Source organism: Ipomoea nil, unplaced genomic scaffold (genome assembly GCF_001879475.1).
Source record: "Ipomoea nil cultivar Tokyo-kokei standard unplaced genomic scaffold, Asagao_1.1 scaffold0268, whole genome shotgun sequence".
NCBI classification, from domain to species: Eukaryota; Viridiplantae; Streptophyta; class Magnoliopsida; order Solanales; family Convolvulaceae; genus Ipomoea; species Ipomoea nil.
This window is the reverse complement of record NW_017616696.1, coordinates 1,366,712-1,382,903: the sequence shown is the minus strand read 5'-3', so window position 1 is coordinate 1,382,903 and position 16,192 is coordinate 1,366,712. Positions and strand designations below refer to the sequence as shown.

The 16,192-nt window shown below is 34.2% G+C and overlaps 2 protein-coding genes across 3 annotated transcripts; one reads left to right on the top strand and one right to left on the bottom strand.

Moving 5' to 3' along the window:
• The first annotated feature begins 3,368 nt into the window (after positions 1-3,368).
• LOC109147813 (cinnamoyl-CoA reductase 1-like) lies at positions 3,369-6,007 on the top strand. Its single transcript, XM_019295472.1, has 6 exons — positions 3,369-3,633; positions 4,008-4,171; positions 4,394-4,585; positions 4,781-4,946; positions 5,443-5,629; positions 5,732-6,007. Exons 1-6 carry the CDS (start codon positions 3,516-3,518, stop codon positions 5,874-5,876), a joined length of 972 nt encoding a protein of 323 aa, XP_019151017.1. The 5' UTR covers positions 3,369-3,515; the 3' UTR covers positions 5,877-6,007.
• On the bottom strand, positions 5,948-11,921 carry LOC109147803 (notchless protein homolog). 2 transcript variants are annotated; one of them, XR_002048717.1, is made up of 14 exons: positions 11,652-11,921; positions 11,152-11,233; positions 10,956-11,045; positions 10,527-10,652; positions 10,184-10,311; positions 9,114-9,313; positions 8,655-8,718; positions 8,158-8,268; positions 7,929-8,066; positions 7,415-7,557; positions 7,279-7,333; positions 6,655-6,711; positions 6,288-6,541; positions 5,948-6,223 (listed from the first exon to the last, which is right to left on the bottom strand). XR_002048717.1 is itself a non-coding variant. In XM_019295461.1 (13 exons), exons 1-13 carry the CDS (start codon positions 11,823-11,825, stop codon positions 6,458-6,460), a joined length of 1,452 nt encoding a protein of 483 aa, XP_019151006.1. In that variant the 5' UTR covers positions 11,826-11,921; the 3' UTR covers positions 5,948-6,457. The 2 variants fall into 2 exon arrangements, 1 of the variants encoding a protein (XP_019151006.1); XM_019295461.1 differs by having other exon boundaries at positions 5,948-6,541.
• Positions 11,922-16,192: the final 4,271 nt, after the last annotated feature.

Here is a 16,192-nt window from a genome sequence, read left to right as displayed (position 1 = left end):
TTATCTCTCTTCTCCAATGTTTGCAACTGCTCTTGAAGTTGTGATTCTGATGTTGACTTAGCACATTTCCAAAAGAGTTTCTTCATTAGTTTTCCTCTATGACGTAAAAAATAAAATAAAAAAATTAAGGTATATACGGCGGTTATTTAAAAAACTATCATTTATTAAGTGACGTAGTATAACAAAATATATTAGACGGTGGTTATTTAAAAGATCTTCGTCTATTAAGTGACATAGTATATCATTTATGTAGTAGTGATTAGGGACGAAATTTGCAATTTTAGTATAACTCAGAGATGAAAAGTGCAACGCCAATGATAACTTAGGGATGAAAAGTGAGCATGACCAACACTCATGGACGAATTCTACAATTACTCTATAACTCAGGGACAAAAAGTGCAACGTCAATGATAACTTAAAGGATGAAAAGTGAGCATGACCAACACTCAGAGACAATATTTTTTTTATCTCATTTTGCAAAATATCTCATTGATTTTTAATATTCCGTCTGCACTGGCAAAGATTTCTGGATCCTTCCCTAGTTTTACCATGGACCAGGGTCCACCTTGCATTATGGACCTTGGTCCAAATTATGTGCCTACAGTTAACATAGGAAAATTTTATTGTGGACCATGGTCCATATAGCAAGAAGCAATACAATGTCGTTTGAAGTAATTTTAGGAAAAACAATTGTTACCATTAACTATGGCAAACGGCACGGTACGATCCATGTAGTATCATTTTCGTTGTGATCTTCTACTCGGCTTCTCTAATCCTTGTTTTTTTCATAGCCTATCCCATATTCGTTCTATCAAGTGTATTCTCACAGTTATATCGACCTTGGATCAATTAACATATAGAAGCAATCAGAGTTCTACAATTAATGCGTTTGATGTGAATTCACTAATTGTTATTGATTACAGTTCATCAATTCTAGGTTTTTTATTCCTTTGTTGTATTGTTTCAAAGATTTTACATGTTTGATATTGGTGATTGTATTATTCTACTTATTTTTTAGATTGAAGTTTTTGTTGTTGCAGTTGATGATAATCGTCTTGTTGCATTTTGAGTGAGTTTTCATATTGCAATTGATGTTACGGAAAATTATGCCCTGGACCCGTGTCCACATTGAATTGTGGACACGGGCCCAAAACGACGTCGTTTTAAAAAAAAAAAAACGCGTCATTTAGTTATAAAAAAAAAAAATCCGCGCGCGTTTTGCCGTTAACGGCGTTATTTTTTTTTTTATTATGAATGTACAGTTATGACGTTATGAATGTACAGTTATGCCGTTATGAATATACAGTTATGCAATTATGAAATTATGAACACAGAGCTCTAACATTATGAACTTACAATTATGAACATATATAGTGATAAAATTATGACCATGGAGCTTTAAAATTGTGAATATAGAGCTTCGAAGATTATGAATGTACAGTTATGGAGTTATGAATGTACAGTTATAGAGTTATGAATGTACAGTTATGGAGTTATGAATCTACAGTTATGAGATTATGAATCTACAGTATGGAATTATGAATGTACAGTTATTGATCGAATTATGAACAAAGAGCTCTAACATTATGAACTTACAATTATGAACATATAGTGATAAAATTATGAACATAGAGCTCTAAAATTGTGAACATAGAGCTTCGAAAATTATGAATGTACAATTATGGAGTTATGAATGTACAGTTATGGAGTTATGAATGTACAGTTATGGAGTTATGAATGTACAGTTATAGAGTTATGAACATACAGTTATGGAGTTATGAATGTATAGTTATTAACATATAGTAATAAAATTATGAACATATACTCTTACAATGAAGCGGTCTGAAATTAAAAAAAAAAAAAAAAAAAAAAAAAAAAAAAAAAAAAAAAAAAAAAAAAAAGGAGATAACAGTGCCTAACGGCACTGTTACCCGTGTCCAGCAAGCATGCTGGACACGGGTCCAATGCATAACGATTGTTGATGTTACTTCTCCAATTTTTATTGATGATAATTCTTCAATTTCAGGTTTTATGTTTAGTTTTGCTTTCAGTTAATTCAAATACTACATTTGTTACACAAACATGTTATTCAGATCAATTTCATTTTCAACACACAGTAGTTTTATTCTAGCAACACTGAAGTATCATTTAAACTACACTTCAATTTCATTTGATAAATTATGGTATTGTATGAGTTCTATTTTAAGTTTCATTTTAAACACACATTAGTTTCATTTTATCAACACTACAGTATCATTTTAGTTACACTTTAGGTTTATTCGACAATATACATTATTATCCTGACAATATATGAAAATTATACTCCCTCCGTCCCAAATTGATTGTCTCATTTGTTTTTTGCACGCTTTTTAAGGAATTAAAGTAAATGTTATGTATTTTCCAATTATGCCCTTCACTTTTTCACTTTTGGGAATAAAAGTAAAAGTCATAAGGGTAATTTGGGAAAAAGTAGAATGATGGTGATGTTCAATTTTGGAAAGAGGACAACATTTTGGGACAAATTAAAAAGGAAAGTAAGACATGCAAAATGGGACAGAGGGAGTATTATATATATACCCATCACGTCCTCTATCTTCTTAAAAACTAGAGTAATGAATGAGGAACCTAAGACTCAGTTATGAAAATTCTAAAAACTTTTGTAACTTCTAAAATTGATTATTGACTATTGCATATGAAAAACTTTTACATACTAAAAATCTCAAGTTATTCTGTTGGTGAATTCCTCATAAAAGCAACCTGAGGAATTTGACATCATTTTGTATCTCAAAAGTTTTATTTTGATTGCCTTTGTTGCTTAGTAAAGAAAATTGAAAATTGATAGGATGGTGTGTTTCACATGTCTGAAGATGATGATCAAATGTTTCTTTGTTTGTGTTAAGTCGAGCCAGGTTCCTAACAAGTCATACTAAAGTTATTGAAATGCTTTTATAATTGAACAATCTTAAAATAAGATGTTAAGAAGTGAAAAATAATGTCGTGAAAGTGGTTTTGATATAAAAATGAGAATAAAATGTGAATTTCTTACTTTACCCTTCAAATTTTAAATATTTTTAAATTTTTTCGTCAGTTTTAACGGTCGGTGACCAAATGTGTCACTTCGTTTATAACTGAGGGACTAAAAATGGATACGGTCATAACTCAAGGACTGAGTCGGAACTTGGGTATAACTCAGGGACCAAAGATGCAATTTTCCCTATTATTATTATTAATTAATTAATTAATTAATTATAATTGTAGAGGGTAAAAGTGTCCTACTAATTTTTCAATGAAAACAAAATATCAAAAGGAAGAAGTGAAAAACGACCAAACGGGAGAACTATAAATTTTCTGACGAATCAAACAGTAACCAGTTTCATTATTCTTTTCTCCAAAAACGTCGTTCTCCAATTGCCGGCTACCTTCTTGTAATCTTCACCATATCAGAGCTCTATAAGTGATTCAGTGAATCAATCATATCCAATTCGTTCAAAAATCTTTGGAGCTGAAGAAAGAAGATGAGTGGAAAGGGGAAGGTTGTGTGCGTTACTGGTGCCTCCGGCTACATTGCTTCTTGGCTTGTTAAGCTTTTACTTCAACATGGTTACACTGTCAACGCCACTGTTCGCAACCTCAGTCAGTCTTCTCTCTCTCTCTGTCTCTCTCACTCTCTATGTTTCTATGTATTGCAGTATTTACCTTTCCTTCTTGAAGTTTTAGCTTCCCGCATCTGATTTAGGAATTTCCATGTAAATTTTGCTTCATTTGCTTTACCAAATTGATGTATTACGGACTTAGAGACCCAGTTTGGTTTGTGAAAAATATTTGAAGGGAAATAGTGTTTGTGTTTAGGGTATCTTGCTAAACATAAAAGAGAGTAGGAAGCAATGAAATAGTGCTATTTCTAGCTCAATTAAGGGTTGTTTAATGTGTGCTTCATTATGGTCATGTTTCACTTCAACTTGGTAACTCTTACACTTCTCAATCTGTGTCTGTATTATATTTGGCAGATAATCCGAATAAGGTGGCACACCTCCTTGCACTTGACGGAGCCAAAGAAAGGCTAAATCTGTTTGAAGCTAACTTACTTGAAGAGCAATCTTTTGACCCCGCAATTGATGGTTGTGAATGCGTTTTCCACACAGCATCGCCTGTATCCCTTACTGCTACTAAGGTCAATTAATGAACTTTTCCTGCTTTGATCTGCTTCCACGTTATGAATTTCTACTGTGCTTGAGGCCTTTTATAAAAGCAGTTCGAGTAGTGTGATTTTGAACTTAAATATATGGCTGATACTCATGGGGAATCACGGAAATGATAAGGGTAACTGAGCCAGTTTATTTGTGTTTCTTATTCTCCTATTTTGTTTATGCCAAGAGTTTCTTCCATGTTTCAGGAAGAACTAGTTGATCCTGCAGTGAAAGGAACACTTAATGTTCTTAGATCATGTGCAAAAGCATCTTCTGTCAAACGGGTTGTGATAACATCTTCTATGGCTTCAATTATGGTCACTGGACAACCTGTAAGCCCAGATGTTATAATGGATGAAACTTGGTTTTCAGACCCTAAACTTTGTGAGGAGACTAAGGTGAGTACACACTAAGTGTAGGACCTGAAGTTTGCTGTTTTGTTAATCATGGTCAAAATATCATTTTACAGAGATTTTGTTTCCTTAATCCCTTTCTCAAGAGTGGCACATTCAAAGTGATTTTAATTGAATCTGTTCCCTACGTTTTTCTTGGGAAAAGTTTTCTCTTCTAACTAGAGTTGTTCGCATTCTAAGCAATGGTATGCACTTTCCAAGACCTTGGCAGAGGAAGCTGCACAGAGATTCACAAAAGAGAATGGGATTGAACTGGTAACACTGCATCCAGGATTAGTCTTTGGTCCTATCTTGCATCCAACTCTTTGTTTGTCTTCAGAGGCAATTTTTAACGTTATAAAAGAAGGTATGTAAGGGCCTGGTTACTTCAGAAAACTGTTCTCTGTTTTCTAATTTTGATAATGTGAATAATGTCTAACTTTAAGCCTAAGCAAATAAGTTACGTTTATATAAGTAAATGCGAGTAGAAATGATAGAAGATGGTGATAAGTAAAAGAATATGATAATGAATGTAATCATAATAATAATAAATGTGTAAGTAAATAATGGTAAGAATGTGGTTAGAGTGATATATAATCAAATAAATAATACAGTAGATGATTATGTTTTCCCATTTAAGAAACATTTTTAAAAAGTTCTCAAGTTTCCTAAAAAACTAAAAAATGTTTTCAGTTTTCGAAATTGAAAACTATGTTAGTAAACATATTTTCTGTTTTCTATTCTCCAATTCTCCAGTTAGTAAATGGGCTCTAAGTGTTTCTCCAAGTAACATGGGTTATGTTCAAGTGTCTTGTTTTCAAGCATTCTATCTTAACAATAGCATTGACTATAATCTGTTATAGGAAAGGAGGCATTCCCAAACGGAATATATAGGTTGGTTGATGTTAGAGATGTCGCACTTGCACATATCAAAGCATTTGAGAATCCTTTGGCTAGCGGGAGATACTGTTTGGTTGAGGTAGTGGCGTACTCTCATGTGGCTCTCAACATTGTACACAAGCTTTTCCCTTCTCTTCCGATTCCTGACAAGTAAGTTGCATTATAGATTAGAATGCGTCGAGTGTGTGTAGTAATCAAGCGTCGTGAAAGTTGTTTTCTTCTAACTTGAAGATGATGTTGTTTGGAATTCAGAGGAAAACAGGAGTTGCCATTCGTCGCACCCTATCAAGTCTCCAGGGAAAGGGCGGAAGCCTTGGGCATTAGTTTCACGCCCCTCGAAATCACCCTCAAAGACACTGTGGAAAGTTTTAGGGAGCATAACCTCCTCAGCTTCTAAATATTAGCATTCAAGTGAGTAGTTAGTTAATGTGCAATGAACCAACAAATATGCTACTGTTTTGGCACATGTTCAGATAAATTCTGCATTTATACTATGAAATAAAAACCTTGGGAGATAAGTTCTGATCAGTAAAGATCTTTTACTGGGAGAATAATCCTTCTCTATCTAAACTAGCTAAATGGGAAAATGGAATATTGTATTGTATACACACTGTGCAGCAGATCAGTACAAGTGATAATGAATAAGAGAAACAAAACTCCAACTCCATGGTATCAGTTGCATGCCTCCCTCCAGCAAGCACTTTGATGCCTTTCTCTTGCAAAATGTAGCAATAGAGATCACCCCTGGGTACATAAACGCAACTGTTTGAATTTTGAACACCCTCTCGACTAATACATTCCGAAATACCTTCCAACTTCATGTATTTTGACAAGAGGGCTCTCTGATGGTCCACATGATATGGCCTGTTCACGAGATTTGATCCATCCTGTGTAAAATAAAGCTTGTACCCACAGTAAAACCAGTGCAGAAGTAAAACCAGAAACCCATATCTAACTTCCATAGCCATAAGTGGCAGATTAACCCATCCAAAGCTTTAAAACTCTGTCTTTGCCACCAGAGGCAACTTTCTCACCATCTGGACTCCAGTCGACAGCAAAGACCTTCAAAAAGTTCAAAGTCAAAATAAATTCATATACTACTATAGAGTGAAAAGTACTCCAGGTTTCGCTGTGTCTGTGTGCCATTTTCACCCCGGGAAGGGAGTAGAGCTTACCTCATCTGCATGGCCAGGAAGGTCTTGTTTCAACTTTTTTGTCCGAATATCCCAAACCTATATAATGAAAATAAAGAGGTAATTCACTGAAAAATGAAGCTACATTTTTATAGTATGCAACCTGCAAGCAAGAGGCAAGTGATGATTTCAAATGCACTAATTAGTGTTGGATCTCAGCGTTGTACTACGCGCTTAACCATAGAGTTCTCTGGCTATCTGATTGTCATATCCTACTTAAAACCAATTGGTGATAAATAGGTGGACATTAACTATTTAACCACATCTCAGGTGGACATTAACCATTTAACCACATCTCTCCATAGTAAGCCACAATATCACGTCTTGAATCGAGCAAGGACTGAACTCGACTGGCGCCCAACAATTAGGTTAAGAGTTGGATTTTGATGATAGCTTAATGTACAAAGATCTTTAGATTGTACCTTAGGTGCTTGAGATATCTCAAGATTTATTATGTCTTCCACATTAATACAAATCTTCAAGCAATTATTAGTGTTTTCAGATCAATCTCGCTAAATGTTACCCCACTTGACAATTATAGTAATTCCACTCTATGTTCCACTTGTGGAGAACAATTACCAGAAGAAAATACATATTTTTTTTTACCTTCAAGGTTGAGTCTTTGCTCCCACTCAAAAGCAGCCTACTATCAGCTGACCAGCTGTCAAACAAAATAATCATAGTAACTACATCTACATCACCTAAGCGAATCGAACATTAGAATAGATACTCAGAATCTCACCTGATCTGATAGACAGGTCCAACATGACCGCGGAAAGCGGCAATGAACTTTCCACTAATACCATTCCATAGCTTGACTGACTTGTCAAATGATGCACTTGCTATCCATTGTCCATCAGGAGAGAAGTAAACATGATTAACAAGCTGCACCAAGAAATTACAATAATTAATGCTGCAAAGATCCAGAACTACTACTAATAATAATAATAATAATAAATTTATTAGTGTTTTAGATTATTATTATTCTTTCCAAACATATTCTGAGAGTAACTGATGTTGCAGGATCATAATTGAGATTTGCTGTACTTCAACCGTAATAATTGTTAAGGAGTCTCACATTGATAAAATAAGAGAGAAAATATGGGTTTATAAGGCTATGGGTTAGACTAGTTAATTGGTTGGATTCAATCTTTTAGTGTGATTTGACCCATTAGCATTATAGCCCAATTGAGTGACCCTAGCACAATCTTAGTTTATAACAATAATAAATAGCATGTTACTAGAAAATACTATACCTGTTGATGACCAGTCATACGAGTTTTGGGGTGTTTACTGACAGCAGGTTCCCACAGGAACATTGTGAAATCATCTGATCCAGAAACCAATCTCTCAGGAGCATTACCTCTCATTTTATTGTACCTTTCTAATGCTACCTGAAGAGAGTATGAACAAAAAAACATGAGAAATTCACAGTGAAAGGGAATACTTTAAATAAATAAATAAAGCTGTGAGATCAAGAGTTACCTTCTTCATTTCCTCAGGAGAAGAAAAGTTTTTACTAGTGTGATCAAAAGCACCAGTGCGAAGTACATATTCAGTGCTTAATGCCAAGGAGTTAACCCAATGTCCATGACCCTGCATTTGCAGTGAGAAATAGGATTATGAAAGTGATCAACTCTAAATAATAAAACAGTTAAAGGTGCTTCTGACAGTCAATTCTTAATTACTGTAAAGGTAGTAATAGCAGCAACTAAGATTACAAATCTCTGAACAATTTCCACTCTCTTAACCAACAAATTAAGTTGTTGTTCTGTTTTTATTACCCTATTTTGGGCATAGAATACATAGGCACTTGCATATGGTAATCCATGGTTGAGATACGGAATTGTATTTTGGCTCATTATATGGCTTTTGTCAGCCTAAAAAGGAGAAGCTACAAATAGTAACAGGAAGTACATATAGCATGTAGCCAGACGAAAAGAACAGATATTTAATGCTAACCAAAATAAAAAAGGAATTACCTTCAACTCACGAATAAGCTTCCCCTGTGAAGTTTCCCATACCTTGATTGTACAGTCCTGAGATCTGTAAATGCAAATAATAATAATAATAAATAAATATGAAAAAAACTTAAACTGTATTAGAGAAAGCGTGTACCAGTGTTTCTATTTCCATTTGTCAATTGTCACTGTATATAAATTAGTAGAATCCTTGAAGCATTCAAAGGAAAAGAAGAAACACAACGCCTTATACCAAGTGAGCAAACCATAATATGATAGCTTTATGTTTGTAAAGATCAATAACAAAATGCACCCAGAGAAATTTGTGCTTTTGCAAAAAAGCCTGATATAAGTTTAACCTTCAAAAGAATATTAGCTGTCTATCGGTGGAAGTGTAAATCCTTCAACAGCAAAAAGGCAAAATAAATAAATAAATAATGAAACACATCAATAAAATGGTAGGTGAAGTAGATTACATACCCTGTATAAATCACTCCATCTCCACCCCATTTCACGCAAGTGATAGCAAGTGTATGACCACTAAGACAAATAACACATTTCCTTAATGTAGCGTCCCATATTCGTGCATCACCATCTTTACTGGCAGTTACAAAGCGGCGACATGGAGCACTGAGGTGTACAGGTTCCCAGGAAATACCAGTTATCCATTTCTTGTGGCCCTGAAACATAATCAAGTATAAACCATTTAAGTTGAAGGGATATAAGCAATTCAGATATGAGTATATGACCTTTAATCTGACCCACTGCAACAAAATGAGGAAAAGCAAAATGAAAAGTTTGAATGAGTATTTTATTTATTCATTTATAAACACACACGCATATGTAGGGAGGGGGAAACATAGCATGCACAAGCAGAGATGAATGTCAACACTCTCATAACTGTAGGAAGGTTGGGGAATTGGAAAGAAGTTAGAAACAAAACTGAAGTTCACTGTCCCCATAACTGTTTATCCTTCTGGTAGTACCAGATTTAAAATCCATTTGCAATTGTGTCAAGAAAGATTCATGCCCAAGGAAGTTCAGATATGTAGTCATTGTGCCACAAGTTTCTATTAAGACATACCAAAGAGGAGGTGCACACCCTGTTGCTGGTCAAGATGTTGCTTAAAAAGTCACAATTCCTAGAGGTGGCTAGCAAGTCATAAGCTAAGCATCAAAGTGTTGCTTTGGAAGTGGAAATTCCTAGAGGTGGTTAGCAAGTCATAAGCTAAGCATCAAAGTGTTGCTTTGGAAGTGGAAATTCCTAGAGGTGGTTAACAAGCCATAAGAAAGTCAAGTGGCTAATGAGATAATGTTAAGGGAAAAGGGAGAGCAAATCTTAGTCTGGTCATGATTGGTTGGATCAAGCACTATGCCTTGTGGAAAATTAAGGCATCAATTTATTATAGCCTTTATAGGTTTATCACCACTAGAAATCATTTCATGATAATATTATATCAACTTGAAAAGAAATAGGATGTGCAACAGTGAGAGAGTAACGGAACCAGTGATCTCAACAGTTAAACAGAGGCAATCAAATGGAGACTTACAGTAAGAGGATTGCCCAAAGGCTTCCCAGTCTGTGGATCCCAGCAGATAATCTCCCCAGTTTTACTTCCACTCACAAGGTACTTACCATCAGGTGACCATGCGATACAAAGAACCCAGTTTTTATGACCTAGTAGCAGAGAGAATATGTTGCCACTTTAGTTTATGAAATATACCTCAAAATGACCAAATTGCAATCTCAAGGGTGGTTAACATGCATAATATAGATGTCTATTTACCCCAGAGCACAATTTAGATGAAACCTAAGTAGCCCCTACTGCATGCCCAGGTTGAAATGTGCAATGCGTAAGTGCAACGAGTATGGAGCAAGATTTTGTGTCTAACCTTTACAAGTGAACAACGGTGTCTGGGTATTCAAATCCCATAGTCGAACCATGGTATCACCTGAGCCACTTGCCAACTGCTGTCCGTCAGGGCTGAAGGCCACTGAAAGTACAGCTTCAGTATGACCTGCAATTAACATCACAATACAAGGAATTATTTCATATAAATGCAAAACACAAAGATATATTTACTAACTTGCAATGCCGAGTAAAATATTGACATAAATAAAATAGGAAATAACTATGGTCCAAAGAAATCTTAACACAAAATTCACAAAGTTAAAACTGCAAATAATTTATTTAAATTCTTGATAGAAACATAGTCTACGTGAAGAATCAAAGGAAAAAGAAAAAAAAAAATGTTCATACAAGTATAGTTTTCTGACTATCAATAATGTTCAGTAATGACCAAAAACAGAAAATTAAATACCAGCAATTGTTGCAGAACATCGGGTTACAGGACGGATCCGGAAAACTGCTTGAGGTTGATATACTATAGTCAAGACTTTCTCCACAGAAACTGCAAATATATTCATTCAAAGAAAGTTTCAATTTAGATTATAATGCTAGTTACGTTTCTTCAAACAAGGATTAAGTTTGAAAAGTTCACTCTGGGATCCAATTACCTTTGTTCTTTTCTAAATATGACCCAAGATGCACCACGAGCTCTTGGTCTGAGATATAAAATGCATAAGGCAATTTTTCATCCTGAGTATAAGAAACGTCAGAAGGTGCAACTTACAAAACCATATAATGTAAAAGCAAGTCATCATCCTAGGCTTCAAAAACATATCCTACAAACTCCAAAAATCACACAGCCAGAAAACTCCTATGTTTAAACATTGGTTTTGTGAGTTTATCATCTCCTGCTTGCAACTAAAATCTAAATAATTGAACCACACTGGTGTGCCCATGTTCTGGTCATTATTGCATTCAATTGGGTATATTATTGACATACCAACATTTAAGCTTATCCCAAAATAAATAACATTATATATCATCTTCTCTTAGTTGAACTTACCCTTGACTACATGCAAGTAATTTCCATTTTCCACGAACAAAAATCAGCAAGTTTAGAATTTTGCTAAAAAAACAAACCTGGTTAGTTAATATTATTCCAACTTACGTTGCTAAGAAGCTTGTTGACCATTTGATTGAGCTCTTTGGGACCGGCGATTTCGGGAAGGTACATCGGAGTTCCGAGTGGAGTGCCCTCCGGGTCTGTCAACCGACACATGACACTGTTCGTGGAATCCCTGGGCAGCGGAACGGGAGCTTCCACGTCCATTGCTTCGGACATTTTTTGCGGCAAAATCAAGCTTCAGGAGTTACCAAGATGTCTCAAAGAGGCAGTCAGTGAGTTGAAGGCAAAGAGTGGCGCTAACTGGTGCGTAGAGCAACAGAAAAATGAAGTTTTTAGGGTTTGGCAGGGTTTAATCTTTTAGAACGGTCAATTTTCATTTGTATTTTAGATGAATTGTAGTTTTCATCCCCACTTATACAAAAATAGTCAACTTGCCTCCCAATATTTCTTTTACAATTTTCGTCCCCCCACTTTGAAGAATGTATAAAAGTTAACCCGATGCCCTTTGTCTTTGGTGGTAATTTCAATTTTAGTTTCAGATTATCATTTTTGTTATTTAACATCCCAGATTATTATTTTTTGGACACTTTTAGTCATTCTCATGACTTTTCTTATTTTTAGTAAAGACATTTTTGTCTTTTCATTTTTTTTTTTTTTGTTATTTTTCGGGTTTCAACCGGTTTAATCGGTTTAGAACTTCAAGTAACCTCTGATTTTTAGTAACCATATTTTTCAACCGATTTTTTGTAAAATTCTAAACCAATTAAACCGATTGAAATTAAAAAAATAACAAATGAAAAATATGAAGAGACAAAAATGCCCTTACTAAAAATTGAAAAAATCTTGAGAAGAACTAAAAGTGCCCAAAAAATAATAGCCTGGGATGTTAAATGGCAAAAACGATAGTCTGGGATTAGATTTGAAATTGTCACCAAAGACAATGGACCTTTGGTAGAATTAACCCAATGTATAATGTATATATTGTTGTGAACAACAACAACAACAACAACAACAACAATAATAATAATAATAATAATAATAATAATAATAATAATAATAATAATGACCCCGCTTTTAACTATTGTATATTTAGGAAAATGTCGTAGGTTTTATATAGGCTACGATTTATATAGGCTGGAATATACTGAAGGGTAATTTTTGTGACGTGTGCAGTACTCTTCCTTAAAAGCGTATTGCCGGAGACTGTGCGGTCTTTAATCCGGGCGCTTTCGACTGGCTAGCTAACACAGAATAGTTCACGCACTCTGTTGCACTTAGAGAGATACGTATTTACAGAGCTTAACACTTATTTTCTGAAGTGTAAAATAACAGGTCTGGGAAGGCAGGTATTTATAGTAATGAGAATACCTGACTTCCATGTACCAGCCACAAAAAATTCCGAGAAAATAGAGTGAAAGAACGCAACTTGCGTTCAGGTTTGCCCACTAACGCACTGGCTTCTCTTTTGGCCACAGATTTAATTCTGAGTGCGTAAAAAAATTCTGTATGTGTAGAGTAGCAAAAATCGCAGACAAAAAATACAAATACCGCGTAAAAAATTTCAACCACACTGCGCGCGCAAGCGGCAGCAAGCACGCAAGAATCCCCCCTTTCCCTCTCTTGAAAACATTTCAAAGACTCCAAAAGGAGTGGCATTTAAATGATGGGAAAGGTGTCTCTAGGAAACCAATGTGGGACAAGTAGTAAGACAAAAGAACCACATCCATCCTTTGAATGTTATCTCCAACATTTTATCCATATGATATTTAAAGATAGCATGCACCAATATGAACATAATTATATATATTTTTCATGATTTGAAAACCATTTCAAAATAACTTTCATTTATAAGATATGTGATAAATTTAACATTTATGGCCTATAACAAATAATTATTATAATAAATTTTCTTTTGTGATGATGATTCACATAGCCATAAAACATAAGAGAGCAAATTGTGACACAAAAATAATCGTCACATGACAATTAGAACACTCATCATACTATGTACAGAATAATGATTTCTAAAAATCTTATCACAATATTTTATTTTCAATCATACTCTCAAAATGTAAGCATAAATTGGATACAAAGGTATAATGCATTTTCTCATCTAAACTAAATTATGCAATAATGAGAAATTTTTTAAGGAAAATATGATCAATGCCCAAAATAATCATTTGCACATAGTAATCTGTTATCACATAAATAAATAAATACACACACACCCATGTTATTAGGAATCACAATAGGTAGATATTTGATTATTTCTCATTTCCAAATTTGAATCAGAATACATATAGAATTATCCGAACATGAATAAATATTATATGTACCCATTCCTAACATGTTTGACATTACCCATATAGTACTCAAAATCACATTGAAACATATATATATATTTTTTTTTTGGTGTACCAAGGGTTTCCACCGTCGTATACATTGACTAATCTCATCGCTGAATTGTAGGCACATCTTTTATGTGGTACAACTGACCTGGAGATGGCTGCTCCATACCAAAACTCAAGGATTGAAACATATTTAATGCACATGCATGCTTGTACAAACACAATTGAGTATAGGACACGGGAATTTCACTATTATCGAACTCGTCGTTTAAATTCGTCTATCAACTATCCAATTAACACATCTTATTATGGTTCAAGAGGTTAAATAGTCAATATTACTTTATCTATTGTTATCCATGAATATTATTTTACCCAGGAGGGCTGGCCCTTTTTTTTTTTTAATAAAAAAAAATTTAGAGTAAATAATAGAATACAAAATCTAAGGGAGGCTAGAGAGCTTATGGGGTAACAATTGTTTTTTTAAGAATTAGAAAGATTTACGCCGTCATTAGTAGAGAATTAATGATTTGAGTATGTTGCGAATGACAATATCTATATATTGTACAAGTGATGCAATGTCATAAATTTAGGCAACTATTTTATCAAGTATATAAGGTTTTATACACATGTGATGATGATTTTATTTGATTAAACTTATCATATAACTAGGTTATTAAAGGTAAAATAATTGACAACAAACACAAATGGATTTTTTTCACTTTTAGTCTTATGAATTTAGAGTGTTCGTCAACTTGAGTTCACAACTTTCATTCTCGACATAAGCAGTGCTCTATTTTAATTTTTTTTTCCAAATTGTCCTTCCAACCACATCCGACTGAAACTCACTATAATCCATTAAATACTTGGCCTGTAAGAGTAAAAATGTCATTTGACTAAGCTCTAAAGATATGTATAAATAAAACAAAAGGATAAAAGGGAAGAAAAAACTAATTTGTTGTTCTCATTCTCCTTTCTTCGCGAGTGAAAAACCCTAACTCCATGGCATGGGAAATCAATGAAGTACATTAATTAGGTTAAAACTTTTTGTAATTTGTGTTTGTAACTTTCTTGATTAATGAAGTCATTTTTATTATATTAAAAAAAAAAACATATTCATCCCTTGTACTCAAGCACATATCAACGAATTAACTCTAACCTTGACATCTTAAACCTTTGCACATTACAAGACAACCTACTAAGTAAACCAACCCCCCAAGCTAAAACTATCACACTATTTTACAATTGATCATAAAACATAAAAATGAGAGTAGATAACAACGACCTTACTTGAAAACTAATAAAGTAACTAAAATTATTTTCTTCATAAAGTTAATATGAGGTTACCAACAAAATAAAAGTATTGTATATTTGTGAGTGTTTAATTGTTTAATTGTTTAATTGCTACTGTGACTAAGTGAAGGGTTTATTTGACCTTTTTATTTTTAATACTACTGACTCTATTACATTGTAGTATTTATTTACATATACTAAGGGCATCCCCAATTGGGGGATTTTGCACAGATTTTGAGAAATCTTTGGTGAGGTGGAGGAGATAAGTAGGAGAGAGAAAGGGGTAGAGATGCTCTTGCAAGGAGGAGATTTTATCAGAAATGCTGAGCCCCACACTTTTTCTTGTAACCCGCGCGTTGCTCGCGTGCACTGCCATAATGTCGCCCAGCGGGCGCGTGCACACGTGCCCCCTGGACGCGTTAATGGCAGCGCTTAATTAAAAATTTTAGCAGGTTACTTAATAATAATTTTTTTTAAAAAAATAGAAAATAAATAAATAAATAAGTAAATAATTAAACCACTGGGTGGCTGACATTTTATTTTCTTAATTTTTTTAAAAAATTCTTTAAAAATTATTAAAAATGTCAACCTCAGCTGCCACATAAGCAGGTAACCTGCTAAAATTGATGGTAATCTGCTATCAGGTGAAATTGCATACATTTGGAGTGTTCAGTGGCCTAATTACACTTTTTTTTTTTTTCGTTCAGTGGCCTAATTGCATTTTCAGGTTATGTTCAGGAGCCAATTTGAATCTTATTCCAAAATAATAATACGTATAACTCTTTACTGAAAACCGTAAAGCAAACTTCTTGATACTTGATGTGCTTATGCCTCTTATTCTTTGAGGAAACTTTGTTTGCGATGCTTGTGGAGATCACAGAAAGGGCTATGGCACACTGTGATAAGAAAGATGTATTGATTGTTGGCGGTGTGGGATGCAATGAG